The sequence below is a fragment of the Takifugu flavidus genome, chromosome 1 (genome assembly GCF_003711565.1).
Source record: "Takifugu flavidus isolate HTHZ2018 chromosome 1, ASM371156v2, whole genome shotgun sequence".
Lineage (NCBI taxonomy): Eukaryota > Metazoa > Chordata > Actinopteri > Tetraodontiformes > Tetraodontidae > Takifugu > Takifugu flavidus.
The window spans coordinates 2,299,571-2,313,570 of record NC_079520.1 but is presented as its reverse complement, the minus strand read 5'-3'; the positions used below and the strand labels follow the sequence as shown (position 1 = coordinate 2,313,570).

Sequence of the window (14,000 nt, the reverse complement as noted above, 5' to 3'; positions counted from 1 at the left end):
AAATGGGTTACGCACATCGCTGATGATCTCCCTTCCATGTTTAGCAGCAACAACAGAGACAGCATCGGCCTTAAGGTCGTATCCTTTTCTGAACATCTCCTCAACACCTTCCCTGTAATGTTTCTGAAAAAGGAAATGTAAAAGTCATTATCATAAACAAAGCCCAAATAAAATCTGCTGTTCTCCCTGTAGATTTGGAATCAAGACTGAAACCCACCTTGCTGATGTTGTAAGCATTTGCTTTAGAGAGCAACAGCTCAGGGAGGTCAGGGGTCACGTGTGTCTTAACTTTATCAGCCTCCCAAGCAGCAATGTAGTTTTTCTGTAGATCACAAGAGAAACAGAATAAGAACATGGGCATATGAATGCTTAAAGAAAATGAAAGGCAACCTGAAGACATTGTAAAAACACACTACCATATTGATGGTGTCAGCATTTGTCTTGGCTAACACCATGGGCATTGACTCCATATCAATGGTGTACGTCAGTGTGTCCGGTTTCTGCCTATAGAGACGTTCACTGAGAATAGCTGAAGCATTTTTGGCCTTAGTCACGTCGAGCGAACCGATAGGGACCCATCCGACACCTCTGACCTCATCCAGGTCAGCTTTATACACAGCCTGATGAGAAAAGTGCATTTAATGAATAAAATAAACAAGCAGAGTCAACGCAGCGTATGGTTAAATACTTTGTATATGTAAAAAAGATCTCACGTCGCTCTGAAGATCATACGCTTTCCTGGCCTGGACCACATCATTGGAGTCTGGCAGGCAGGTCCACTGGTGCAGGCGGGTGATGTAGTTGGCATGGTTGACCTGGATCTGGCATTTCTTGGCCAGCTCAAGACTGAGCATGTCCACGGGCAGGTTGAACTTGGTCTTGGACTTGTTGAAGTCCTTCTTATACAGAGCATCACTGGCGATCTTGGCTGAGTTCAGGGCCAGCATGATCAGAGGGTCGTCCTGGACGCTGCGAGCACCGATGTGGTGGCCGACCTGCTTACGGTAGCCTGTCTTGTACTTGTACTGAACGGATTAGCAGAAAACGTTTAACGACCCTTCATAAAATATGGAATACCAGTGTCTTATATGCAGGGAGAAAACCTCTTACATCACTGACGATGTCCCTGGAGGCTTTGGCTGTCTTAACAGAGATTGCATCCCTGGGGAGGAAGTAACCTTTCTTGATGGTTTCCTCGAAGCCTTGTCTGTAAAGTTTCTGAACAATAAAATATAGAAAAAGATGGGTGATCATTGTCATCAAAGATTAAAGTCTCGCAGGGTATTTGGATTTTAATTAAAGAATACGTTTAATAGAATTCAAGGAATGACATGATGGCTGTATAATACATGAGTAAGTAGCTAATTAACCATGTACAAACCCTGCTCATGTTAATGGAGTTCTGCTGAGACAGGACAATCTCTGGAGTGTCTGGTTGAATGTGGATATTGGTCTTGTCATTTTCCCAAGCCTCAGTGTAGAGACGCTGGAACACATCACAACAACATCACAGCATAAGTTAATGGTGCTGAAGACCAGCAAAACATATTGCATGCAAACAGAATTAAATTCAGCTTTTATGAGGGAAATGGGAATATTACCTTGTTCATGGTAATTGCATTGTTCTTTGCCAGAACAATGTTCATGGCATCTGTGGGGCTGGTGAAGGGAACAGAACTGGGGTGTTGGCGATACTTCTGCTCACTCAAGATCTCTGCTGCTTTCTTGGCTTTCTCCACATCAAGTGAGCCAATGGGGACCCAGCCAAGACCTTGGAGCCACTTCAGGTCAGCTTTATAAACAGCCTGTGAGGCACAATGACATAAAGGTCCGTTACCGGCATAAACAGGCTGCATGAACACAGAGTAAGAAATAAAATTCACTCACGTCACTCTGTAAATCATATGCTTGTCTGGCCTGGACCACATCATTGGAGTCTGGCAGACAGGTCCAGTTGTGCAGGCGGGTGATGTAGTTGGCATGGTTGACCTGGATCTGGTTCTTCTTGGCCAGCTCAAATGCCAACATGTCCACCGGCAGATGGAACTTGGTCTTGGACATGTTGAAGTCCTTCTTGTACAGAGCATCACTGGCGATCTTGGCTGAGTTCAGGGCCAGCATGAGCAGAGGGTCGTCCTGGACGCTGCGAGCACCGATGTGGTGGCCGACCTGCTTACGGTAGCCTGTCTTGTACTTGTACTAGAAAGAATAATCAATATGTCATTGACAAAAAGATTTCTAAACAGAAAATAATATCTTAAAAAATAATAAAGTCATGCAGATAAAGAGTAAATTTAAATAAAACTTACATCACTGGCGATGTCTCTGGAAGCTCTAGCTGCGATGATGGAAATGGCATCATTGCGCAGGTCATAGCCTTTCTTCTTAGAGTCTTCATTGGCCTGTCTATACTTTTTCTGTAAGAAACACAATTATCCAGACTTTGTTAAGTAAAGAAATCAATCTGCTGATAATCATTTCTAAAGCAATGATAGACTGAACGTTTATCACTTACCAAGCTGTAGTTGGCATTGTTTGCCTTGGCCAGTAGAACATCCATAGCATCAGGCATGACATGAATTGTTGTCTTCGCATTCTCCCACGCTTCATTATATGCTTTCTGCACACACACACAAAAAAAAACAGATTTAAAACCCTGTGCATGACTGTAATCTCTACGACATCCATATGCAGCTGACAAGGATGTTGTCTGCCATTCTGCAGGTCATACCTTGTTCATAACCTGAGCATTAGCCTTAGCCAGCACCATGGGCATGTCCTCAGTTGTGCTTGTGAATTTGTAGTTGCTCGGGTGTTGACGGTAGGTTTTCTCACACAAGATCTCACCAGCTTTCTTCGCCTTCTCAACATCCAGGGAACCTATAGGTACCCACCCAATACCCTGCAACGTCTTCAGCTCCTCCTTGTAAACAGCCTGAAACGGTACAAAAAGTTATCCTTGGTTGTAACACTTTAAAACTCCTTCACAAAATCGAACAATAATAAAGATACATACATCGCTCTGTAGATTATATGCGTGTCTGGCCTGGACCACATCATTGGAGTCTGGCAGGCAGGTCCAGTTGTGCAGGCGGGTGATGTAGTTGGCATGGTTGACCTGGATCTGGTTCTTCTTGGCCAGCTCAAATGCCAACATGTCCACTGGCAGATGGAACTTGGTCTTGGACATGTTAAAGTCCTTCTTGTACAGAGCATCACTGGCGATCTTGGCTGAGTTCAGGGCCAGCATGAGCAGAGGGTCGTCCTGGACGCTGCGAGCACCGATGTGGTGGCCGACCTGCTTACGGTAGCCTGTCTTGTACTTGTACTGGGAGATAAAAAAAAGAAACATCAAAATAGATTCTCGTGATTACACGTGCACAAAGAAATCCTCGTCCTCTGTAAAGTCCAGGAACTTACATCACTGGCAATGTCTCTAGAAGCCCTGGCTGCGATGATGGCGATGGCATCATTGCGCAGGTCATAGCCCTCCTTCTTGGCATCTTCATGTGCCTGTCTGTACTTTTTCTGTAAGCAAGCACAAGCACCCCACAAAATACTGTCAGTGCAGACGTTTAGTATTATAGGTAGATCATACCTGTTTTCAGTTTTCTATTGCTGATATATGACTTCCAATTGATGCAATCCAAATATGTGAATTTTTCCACACCATATAAGTTTAATCTTTCACATACCAAGCTGTAATTGACATTGTTTGCTTTGGCCAGCAGGACATCCATAGCATCAGGCATGATGTGGATTTTTGTCTTCTCGTTCTCCCAGGCATCAACATAGGCAAACTACAACCATGAGAAAAAAAACATGACAGATTGTTTACTTTAAATTGCAAGAAAGGCATTCTTAAATTGAAAGTGTCCTTCTGTTATAGCAGTTATCGATGACGTCATACCTTGTTCATAACCTGAGCATTAGCCTTAGCCAGCACCATGGGCATGTCCTCAGTTGTGCATGTGAATTTGTAGTTGCTCGGGTGTTGACGGTAGGTTTTCTCACTCAGGATCTCACCAGCTTTCTTCGCCTTCTCAACATCCAGGGAACCTATAGGTACCCACCCAATACCCCTCAATGTCTTCAGCTCCTCCTTGTAAACAGCCTAAAACGGTACAAAAGAGTTGCCTTTGTTTAAAATATGTGCTAGCAAATTACAGCTATTTACAATATAAATAATGAAAAAAACAAATTCATACATCGCTCTGTAGATTATATGCGTGTCTGGCCTGGACCACATCATTGGAGTCTGGCAGGCAGGTCCAGTTGTGCAGGCGGGTGATGTAGTTGGCATGGTTGACCTGGATCTGGTTCTTCTTGGCCAGCTCAAATGCCAGCATGTCCACTGGCAGATGGAACTTGGTCTTGGACATGTTAAAGTCCTTCCTGTACAGAGCATCACTGGCGATCTTGGCTGAGTTCAGGGCCAGCATGAGCAGAGGGTCGTCCTGGACGCTGCGAGCACCGATGTGGTGGCCGACCTGCTTACGGTAGCCTGTCTTGTACTTGTACTGGGAGATAAAAAAAAGAAACATCAAAATAGATTCTCGTGATTACACATGCACAAAGAAATCCTCGTCCTCTGTAAAGTCCAGGAACGTACATCACTGGCAATGTCTCTAGAAGCCCTGGCTGCGATGATGGAGATGGCATCATTGCGCAGGTCATAGCCCTCCTTCTTGGCATCTTCATGTGCTTGTCTGTACTTTTTCTGTAAGCAAGCACAAGCACCCCACAAAATACTGTAAGTACAAAAATGGTTTTCTATACATAAGAACAACTTCTGAACATTCATTTAATGTGCATAGAATACAGCTGATGTAGCCTGACTATTGGAAACATGCAAACATGTTTTTATAATAATACCAATATAAAATCTGCTTTATTGCTTCACGTACCAAGCTGTAATTGACATTGTTTGCTTTGGCCAGAAGAATATCCATAGCATCAGGCATGACATGAATTGTTGTCTTCTCGTTCTCCCAGGTGTTAACATAGGCAGCCTAAAATTACAAGAAATAACATGGAAAAAACAAGATGACAGAGAGTTACCATCAATAGCTGCAAGAAAAAGATATATAAGAAGAGAGTGGCCCCTGTTATAAATGTGAACAAAGTAATTGAAAGATTATGTATCACTGACAACTTGCAGTTATCGATAACGTCATACCTTGTTCATAACCTGAGCATTAGCCTTAGCCAGCACCATGGGCATGTCCTCAGTTGTGCTTGTGAATTTGTAGTTGCTCGGGTGTTGACGGTAGGTTTTCTCACACAAGATCTCACCAGCTTTCTTCGCCTTCTCAACATCCAGGGAACCTATAGGTACCCACCCAATACCCTGCAACGTCTTCAGCTCCTCCTTGTAAACAGCCTGAAACGGTACAAAAAGTTATCCTTGGTTGTAACACTTTAAAACTCCTTCACGAAATCGAACAATAATAAAGATACATACATCGCTCTGTAGATTATATGCGTGTCTGGCCTGGACCACATCATTGGAGTCTGGCAGACAGGTCCAGTTGTGCAGGCGGGTGATGTAGTTGGCATGGTTGACCTGAATCTGGTTCTTCTTGGCCAGCTCAAATGCCAGCATGTCCACTGGCAGATGGAACTTGGTCTTGGACATGTTAAAGTCCTTCTTGTACAGAGCATCACTGGCAATCTTGGCTGAGTTCAGGGCCAGCATGAGCAGAGGGTCGTCCTGGACGCTGCGAGCACCGATGTGGTGGCCGACCTGCTTACGGTAGCCTGTCTTGTACTTGTACTTAAAAAGAGGCCAAAAGAGGGGACATATTTTAATCACAGTGATCATTACAGATATATTAAATGTTAAATGCACACACACTTACATCACTGGCAATATTTGTGGAGGCTTTAGCAGCCTGGACTGGAATGGCATCAACACGAAGATTGTGTCCCTTCTTTTTGGACAGCTCGTTGTCCAACTTGTAGAATTTCTAAACTCAAAGAGAAGACATGAGGAAAAATGAAAGCAGGAGTATACCAATAAAAACAATAACTATCTGGGCTGTGAGTGCTGCAGACAAGTGGGAATCATAATGAAAAAGTGGGGGGAAAATCATTTGTTTAAGCAATGTGTACCTCGCTGTATTTGTTCTTGTTTTCTCTTGCAAGAACGATGTCCATTGCATCAGGCATGATGTGGATCGTAGTCTTGTCTTGCTCCCAGTCTTTAATGTAGGATTGCTAATGTGAATAAAGCACCATGGACATCTTTAACACGACCAGAGTTTGTGAGCAAAGACATTCTGTAACTTTCACAGGAATTCTGATGTAATACCATATTCATTATCTGATTGTTGGCTGTGGCCAGTGTCATATCCATGGAGTGCATGTCCTTAGTGAATTTAAAACCACTTGGGTGTTGACGGTATCTTTTCTCACTGAAGATCTGTCCAGCGGTTTTTGCTTTCTCAACATCCAACGACCCAATAGGAACCCATCCTGTTCCTTTAACCCAGTTCACATAGTCGCTCTTGTACTGGTTCTGAAGGAGGAAATTAAATCAGAAACCAAACAAAAACAGACAGACAAAGATTGTGGTCATTGTCGTTAAAAGACCTTTTATACAAACTTACATCACTGGACTGGATATTCATTGTACGAGCCAGCTCAAAGTTCAGGGCATCAGGGAGGAGAGCGTTGGTGTGCTGGATCTTCCTGTATCCAGTCATGGTCTGGGCTGCAGAGGCCTGCTTGGCGTGGACCAGACTTATCATGTCCACTGGGGAGTGATACTTCAGCTTGGACTTGTGGTAATCCTTGGTGTAGTTCTTGTCACTCTGCAGTCTGGCCACCTCCATGTAGTGGACCAGCAGAGGGTCATCCTGGAGGCTGCGGAAGCCAACGTGGTGGCCTCTGGCTTTCTCGTAGGCCAACTTGTACTTGTACTACAACAATCAACCAACAAACATATTTGCTTAAAATGATGAAATGCGTTCATTAAGATGTCATAGAGTTTGTGATCACTTACATTACTGGCAATATTGGTACCAGATTTGGCAGCCTGAATTGGGATGGCATCTGCTTTAAGGTTGTGGCCCTTCAGCGCCATCTCTACCACACCAGATTTGTAAAGTTTCTGGGGAAAACAACATGTCAGAATCATTTTTACCCTCGTACTGCCCTGAGTGTTACAAGTAGCCATGTGATTTAGCAATTGCTAGAAGGTCCTCTTACATTGCTCATGTTAAGGGCATTAGCCTTGGCCAGGAGAATCTCAGGAGCATCTGGCATGATGTGGACTGATGTTTTGTCATTTTCCCACGCTGAAGTGTATGCTTTCTGTAAAAAATATATATATAAAAGACAGCAATTATACATGTGACTTTTCCAAGCATGTTTGAAGCGGTCTGAAGGTCAAGTCAACAAGCAGCACCTTGTTCATGATCTGGTTGTTGGCAGTGGCCAGAGCCAAGTCCATGGAGTCCATCAGCTTACTGAACTTGAAATTGGATGGATGAGTGCGATAATTCTTCTCACTCTGGATCTTGTTGCCATATCTAGCAGTCTCAACAGCCAGTGAGCCGATAGGGACCCATCCAATACCTCTGATACAGTTGTACCAGTCAGATTTGTAGCCACACTGGGGAAAAAAAAATCCTCAAAAATGGTTCATAATGGACATAGTAACAGAGGACACATCTACAACACGTTGTTAACATCAAACTTACATCACTGGCCTGGATATTCATTGTACGAGCCAGCTCAAAGTTCATGGAATCAGGGAGGAGAGCGTTGGTGTGCTGGATCTTCCTGTATCCAGCCATGGTCTGAACTGCAGAGGCCTGCTTGGCGTGGACCAGACTCATCATGTCCACTGGGGTGTGATACTTCAGCTTGGACTTGTGGTAATCCTTGGTGTAGTTCTTGTCACTCTGCAGTCTGGCCACCTCCATGTAGTGGACCAGCAGAGGGTCATCCTGGAGGCTGCGGAAGCCAACGTGGTGGCCTCTGGCTTTCTCGTAGTCCTTCTTGTATTGGAACTAAATTAAACCACAGACTAAATTAGATACATCTGAATAGAAATGACTGCTTCATTACATAGAAATAGATTTTAGTTTGTGTTCAACATATTACAGTTTTCTTACGTTGCTGGCGATATGTCTGCCTTGCTTGGCATGCAGGATGGGAATAGCATCGGCCTTCATGTCATATCCTTTGGCAATATCTTCTTGCCATTTTTGTTTGTAGTGACTCTGCAGATGAAGAAAAAATATGTCAGGAATATGTTTTATGCATATACTTTCAGTGTTTGAGGCATTCTAATTACAGAAACAAAGAGATTGTGTTCTCACTGTGCTGAGAGATTGGGCATTGAATTTAGCCTGAAGGAACTGAGGGCTGTCTGCTGGCAGATTATAGGTGTGCACAAACTTTTCTCCAGAAGCTTTGTAAGACGTCTAAAGGGAAGAAACAGCACCTGTTAATCCTGGTTATTATTTTCATTAATGCAGGCTTTGGTCTCACATCTAATGATGACGTCTTTTGCAAAGAAAATGCATCCTTACATTGTCCAGCTGTTTTGTGTTGGTCAGAGCCAAAGCCATGTTCATGGCATCGGTGGTGCTTGTAAATTTGAGAGTGCTGGGATGCTGACGGTAACCTTTTTCCTCCAGGGCCACTTTAGCTGCTTTGGCCTTCTCAATTTCCAGAGAGCCAATGGGGACCCACCCAGCACCCTTATAGTAGTTCTTGTAATCTGACTTGTAGACATTCTGTGTAAACATAAGGAAAAAACACAAACATGGAAGATACAACAGTGATTCTATTCTTGAATGAATCTGTGATTATTATTATTATTGTTATTATTATCAAACATTAGAGAATATTTAAAATGGCATACATCGCTCTGAATGTCCATCATGCTGCGGCACAGGTGCAGGTGCATGTTGTCAGGGAGAAGCATGTAGCGGTGAGGGATCTTCCTGTATCCAGTCATGGTCTGAACTGCAGAGGCCTGCTTGGCGTGGACCAGACTCATCATTTCCACTGGGGTGTGATACTTCAGCTTGGACTTGTGGTAATCCTTGGTGTAGTTCTTGTCACTCTGCAGTCTGGCCACCTCCATGTAGTGGACCAGCAGAGGGTCATCCTGGAGGCTGCGGAAGCCAACGTGGTGGCCTCTGGCTTTCTCGTAGGCCAACTTATACTTGTGCTGCACAGAGAAAAAAAACACATGAATAAAGTTTCTTCGTTTACATGCAGAAAAAATGACAATGTCAGTACTGAATTCACAACTTACGTCACTGGCAATATCTCTGGAAGCTTTTGCCAAGACGATGGGAATAGCATCTTGCTTCACATGGTGTCCTTTCAGCAGGTCTTGGCGATGTGCATAGGTATAGTAATTCTAAAAAAAAACCCAACAAAAAACAACCTCACAGTTAAGTTACAACTACAGGGATCATACGTGAAGACTGGAAAATAAAACCCAGAACTAACCTGGCTGACGTTGACAGCATTGTATCTGGCTTGTAGCAGCTCTGGGGCATCAGGGGGGAGATGGTAAGTGTGCTTATATTTCTCCCCACTGGCTTTATACTCTTTCTGCATGGTGAATAACAAACAGGTTGGTAAAAATCTGTGACTTACATCACATTTACAAAAAGAGAATGTCTTCTTTTTTCTTCATTCCCACCTCATCCAGTATCTTGGTGTTAGCTTTGGCCAGTTCCATGACCACGGAGTCAGTAACACTGGTGAAATTGATGGTGTCGGGGTGTTGACGGTACTTTTTCTCATCCAGAGCTGCTGCTGCTGCCTTAGCTTTTTCCACATCCAGGGAACCAATGGGAACCCAGCCAACTCCCTTGACTGAGTTTTCATAATCCTGCTTATAGTTATACTGGGAAATAAAAGCATTACAAGTCAAGCGCATTCTTCCCCTCGGTTATGGCTGGTAAATGTAAAACCAAGCGTACATCACTGGAATTGTAGTTCATGCTGCGAGCAAGTTCGAAATTCATCGAGTCGGGCAGAAGACAGTATTTGTGGTGGTGCTGCTTGTAGCCGGCAAACGTCTGCACCGCTGAGGCGTGTTTGGCGTGAGCTAAACTCATCATGTCCACTGGGGTGTGATACTTCAGCTTGGACTTGTGGTACTCCTTCTTATAGTTCTTGTCACTCTGCAGTCTGGCCACCTCCATGTAGTGGACCAGGAGAGGGTCATCCTGGAGGCTGCGGAAGCCGACGTGCTGGCCTCTGGCTTTCTCATAAGCTTTTTTATATTGGACCTGCAGTGGCGATAAAACATCTCTAGTCAAATATCTATTTGATGAATATTTTCCAATTGTGTGATTCACAGAGGCATAACTGGCCATCTAAAGTGGCTCAAACTTACATCGCTGGCAGCATGTCTGGCAGCTTTGGCTGCGACAATAGGGATGGCATCGGGTTTCAGGTCATAACCTTTGGCAATCAGATCCTGCCATGCATATTTGTAGTAATTCTGAAAGGAAACAATGTGGATATAAATAACAATAATATTCTAGTAGTTATACTAAATTTAAAAAGCAATCACAAAGATTACAACAGATTTGGCCACTGTAAATTAATAATGACATTAAAAAAATAAACATCTCCAATCTTCATGGTTTACATTGCTGAAGTTGTAGGCGTTGCACTTGGCTTGGAGGAACTCGGGCACATCAGGGTGCAGAGAGTACTTCTGGTGGATATCCTGCAGACCTTTCTTGTAGAAGATCTGCAAGCCAAAGTATTAACAGTGGGAGCCGTCAGATCTGTGAAGCTTTTCAAGCACAGAGAGAGAAGAACTGGGCCTGAGATGGACAGACTCACATCGCTCCTCTGAAGCTGGTTGACCTTGGCCTGCATCATGACGGGGTGATCATCAATAGATGTGAAGGGGATCGTATCTGGGTGTTGTCTGTACTTTTTCTGTATAAAAAAAGTAAACATTTTAGAATTTAAACCATTAAAGGTTAGAAGCTACCTAATAGTTGAAGACATACTTCATTAAGAATTTCTGCAGCTTTCCTATTCTTCTCCATATCCATGGAGCCAAAGGTCACCCATGGGGAACCCTTGGTGTAGTTGTTGTATTCAGACTTGTATTGATTCTGTGATGGTGCAAAATCAGGCAAATTACTACATGCTGATATATATAAACTGATAAAAACCTAAACACACATTTTAAAGTCCAGTGGAAAGATCACTTACGTCGCTCTGGATGACGTTGGCTTTCTTGGCTAAGTCCAACAACACACTGTCATAAGGGAGGTAGTAGTTGGCGTTGATTTTCCTATATCCAGCCATACTCGCGATTCCCTGGGATTTCTTAGCCTGCGTGACTGAAATCATATCCAGTGGTGTGTGGTACTTGGTCTTCATCTTTTCATAGGATTTCTTGTATTCACGCTGTGGAGATAACAAGAGACAGTTCAGAGACTCCGACAAGTCACCTGAAGGAATTTTAAAGAAGGCATGTGCAGTAAAATAACCCACTTACTTCACTCTGGATTTTGGCCACATGAATTGAGTGCAACATCTTGGGATCATCATTAATACTGAGGGCTCCAATCATCTGTCCCTTGTTCTTCTCATACTCCTTTTTATACTTAACCTGCAAAGAATAGGAATTTGTGACAATAATCATAATTACTGTCATTATTGTGGACTAAAACTTAATAATTGTGCACTCTTGAATTGCGCCAATTTAGCTACTTACATCACTGGCGATGTTGGTATGAGCTCGGGCAGCGAGGACTGAAATAGCATCCCCTTTGATCTCAAACTTTTTCGCTTTAGATTTCTCCCAATCATACTTATAGCAGTTCTGAAAGAAGAGGATTCTGGCATCAATTCAAGCTCTCTTTATATTTCTATGATGGATACAAGCCATGCGGCTTAAAACGTACGTCACTGAGGTTGAACGCGTTAACTCTGGACTGGATGAAGAAGGGGTAGTCAGGGGGTAGGTGAGACTTGAACTTTGTATCCTCATATTTTGCCTTATAGTTCAACTGCAAAAAAAAAGCATTACAAATAACAAGTTAGCGTGAACTTTAATCCGTGTTTCTACGCCACTGCTTCAGTTACCATTTCCTCTCACTAGAGGGCAGTGTTCTGCTATTAGCAGCCACACAGGCTGTCACTTTCTGTGCTTCCCCAGAGCCCCTCTGATCACAGGGTTTATTCTGGGCCAACTGAATGCTCGGTGCTATTTATACAACAGAGGGATGGCTCTCCAGTTTCCATGGAGCCCAAAGAAAGACAGCTGGGCTACACGCATGATTGGGCACATTTTAATGTGATTGCGCACGGAGGAGAATTTGATCTGGAGTTTTAACCGGACATTGTTGCTAAACGAACAAGATAAAGAACATACGCACAATAGGAGCGAAGGTTGAGGTTTTAGTCCCTCGGACTTACGTCGCTAAGTTGTTGTGCGTTGATGGCAGCTTGGACCAGCACAGGTGAATCCACCACTTGAGTGAACTTCACTTTATCTGGATGTTGCCGATAACTTTTCTGTTCACCAAATGAAAAACAATAAAATAACACTAACATACCAGAGAGATGCCAGTTTATTCAAATGAACTAAATTGTTTTACTCACATCTTTACAATTTTCAAGTTTCTTTATTGCTTCATACTCTGGCGTAATCGTTTGGGGAAAGAAGCACCGCGTTTTTATGTCTTCATAGTCAGATTTATATAATTGCTGCAAATAAATAAATGCAAATAGTAGTGAACAGATATCAATTCTCACCAAACTGATTAAATAATATAGAATGCTGAAATACCTCATTCTTCATTTCTTCTACTTTTTGGCAATGAAGCATATATAGATCTTCATAGCTGCCAACATAGTGGCCTTTCACCTCGTTTTCATACTTATCTTTGTAATGTGCCTAAAAAATAAAAAAATTATAACATCAACAGTGTTTTGAGTTAAAGCAATGTTTTAAGTTTAAGGCATTTCTCACATCAGTGAACTGTTTAAGTACGGTGTCCATCTGGAATTTGGGCGTGTCACAGTAGTTGATGCTGAATCCCCTGTTTTTCTCATAGCTGTCCTTGTACACTTTCTGCAAAGAAAACAACATTTAGCAGCGCTAAAAAATACAAATCCAGATTTAAATTCTTTGGGTGTCAACTAAACCCTTTGTACACAAGAGGGCGCTGCATTAACTTTTGATCTGAGTACAAAATTTACTTGTTTTGAAGTAATACTCTAGTCTATTACTGGTAATCTTAACAGTGTGTTAGTAGCATTATTAACACCAGAACAGGTCGAAATTCTCCTTTAAGGGGAGCTTCAAGACACTTTTATTTTGTGCATATAACTCAAATTATGGACGTCATGGAACCCAACATCTTTGTCTACACAGGAAATAATACATGTTCTTACAGCAGTTACAGAATAGGCCCCTTTCAGAACTGACGATGAAAAACCCCAGCTATGAGCATAATTTTCCTTCTTACGTAAGATTGTCAGATACGTACATCACTGAGGATGGTGCCAGCATATCGGAGCTGTCTGAGGCGAGGGTTCTCTGTCGCTGGGAGCGTGTTATAATCAGACTGTGATTTGTTTTTCTCATAATCCCTCTTGTATCGGACCTGGAAATGGGAAAGATGAGGATGAGTTTGAGTGACGAGGGCCAAAAAGAGGCGTGGGCTGTTTATTGACATGGTTGCTAAAATGACCTTGGTGCGCTCATTCATGGCAGCGGATGATGACGCTTGACTGTATTGTGTGTGTGAACATGTGGGTGGCTGAAGAGTAACTGAAAAGCCTCTTCTCATACTCAGCCAAGTTGTTACTACGGAAAAAGTGTCAACGTGCAGTCGGTTTGCACAATTGGAGCGAACGGAAGGCAGATCTCTCAGTCACGCAGCGCTCGTGTGGGTACAAAATGGCGCGATCCCTACGTCAGAGTGGGCTGAGTCACACTCTGCTCTGAGACATGGGTCAGCTCTCTGTCGTGTCTTCCACATGAG

At 43.1% G+C, this 14,000-nt stretch overlaps 1 protein-coding gene across 1 annotated transcript in view; it reads right to left on the bottom strand.

Moving 5' to 3' along the window:
• Nucleotides 1-14,000, bottom strand: part of LOC130521782 (nebulin-like) — a 44,894-nt gene that overhangs the window by 24,336 nt on the left and 6,558 nt on the right. The window contains 49 exon segments of the mRNA XM_057025583.1: nucleotides 16-123; nucleotides 218-322; nucleotides 417-620; nucleotides 714-1,025; nucleotides 1,111-1,218; nucleotides 1,382-1,486; nucleotides 1,602-1,805; nucleotides 1,888-2,199; nucleotides 2,310-2,417; nucleotides 2,516-2,620; nucleotides 2,732-2,935; nucleotides 3,017-3,328; nucleotides 3,421-3,528; nucleotides 3,696-3,800; nucleotides 3,911-4,114; nucleotides 4,209-4,520; nucleotides 4,613-4,720; nucleotides 4,908-5,012; nucleotides 5,180-5,383; nucleotides 5,465-5,776; nucleotides 5,862-5,969; nucleotides 6,115-6,219; nucleotides 6,314-6,520; nucleotides 6,612-6,923; nucleotides 7,007-7,114; nucleotides 7,213-7,317; nucleotides 7,412-7,618; nucleotides 7,707-8,018; nucleotides 8,124-8,231; nucleotides 8,331-8,435; nucleotides 8,544-8,750; nucleotides 8,879-9,190; nucleotides 9,278-9,385; nucleotides 9,478-9,582; nucleotides 9,674-9,880; nucleotides 9,957-10,268; nucleotides 10,376-10,483; nucleotides 10,634-10,738; nucleotides 10,834-10,932; nucleotides 11,007-11,114; nucleotides 11,215-11,412; nucleotides 11,504-11,617; nucleotides 11,723-11,830; nucleotides 11,913-12,017; nucleotides 12,427-12,525; nucleotides 12,613-12,717; nucleotides 12,800-12,907; nucleotides 12,983-13,084; nucleotides 13,503-13,619. Of these exon segments, the coding sequence (XP_056881563.1) occupies nucleotides 16-123; nucleotides 218-322; nucleotides 417-620; nucleotides 714-1,025; nucleotides 1,111-1,218; nucleotides 1,382-1,486; nucleotides 1,602-1,805; nucleotides 1,888-2,199; nucleotides 2,310-2,417; nucleotides 2,516-2,620; nucleotides 2,732-2,935; nucleotides 3,017-3,328; nucleotides 3,421-3,528; nucleotides 3,696-3,800; nucleotides 3,911-4,114; nucleotides 4,209-4,520; nucleotides 4,613-4,720; nucleotides 4,908-5,012; nucleotides 5,180-5,383; nucleotides 5,465-5,776; nucleotides 5,862-5,969; nucleotides 6,115-6,219; nucleotides 6,314-6,520; nucleotides 6,612-6,923; nucleotides 7,007-7,114; nucleotides 7,213-7,317; nucleotides 7,412-7,618; nucleotides 7,707-8,018; nucleotides 8,124-8,231; nucleotides 8,331-8,435; nucleotides 8,544-8,750; nucleotides 8,879-9,190; nucleotides 9,278-9,385; nucleotides 9,478-9,582; nucleotides 9,674-9,880; nucleotides 9,957-10,268; nucleotides 10,376-10,483; nucleotides 10,634-10,738; nucleotides 10,834-10,932; nucleotides 11,007-11,114; nucleotides 11,215-11,412; nucleotides 11,504-11,617; nucleotides 11,723-11,830; nucleotides 11,913-12,017; nucleotides 12,427-12,525; nucleotides 12,613-12,717; nucleotides 12,800-12,907; nucleotides 12,983-13,084; nucleotides 13,503-13,619 (8,049 nt within the window).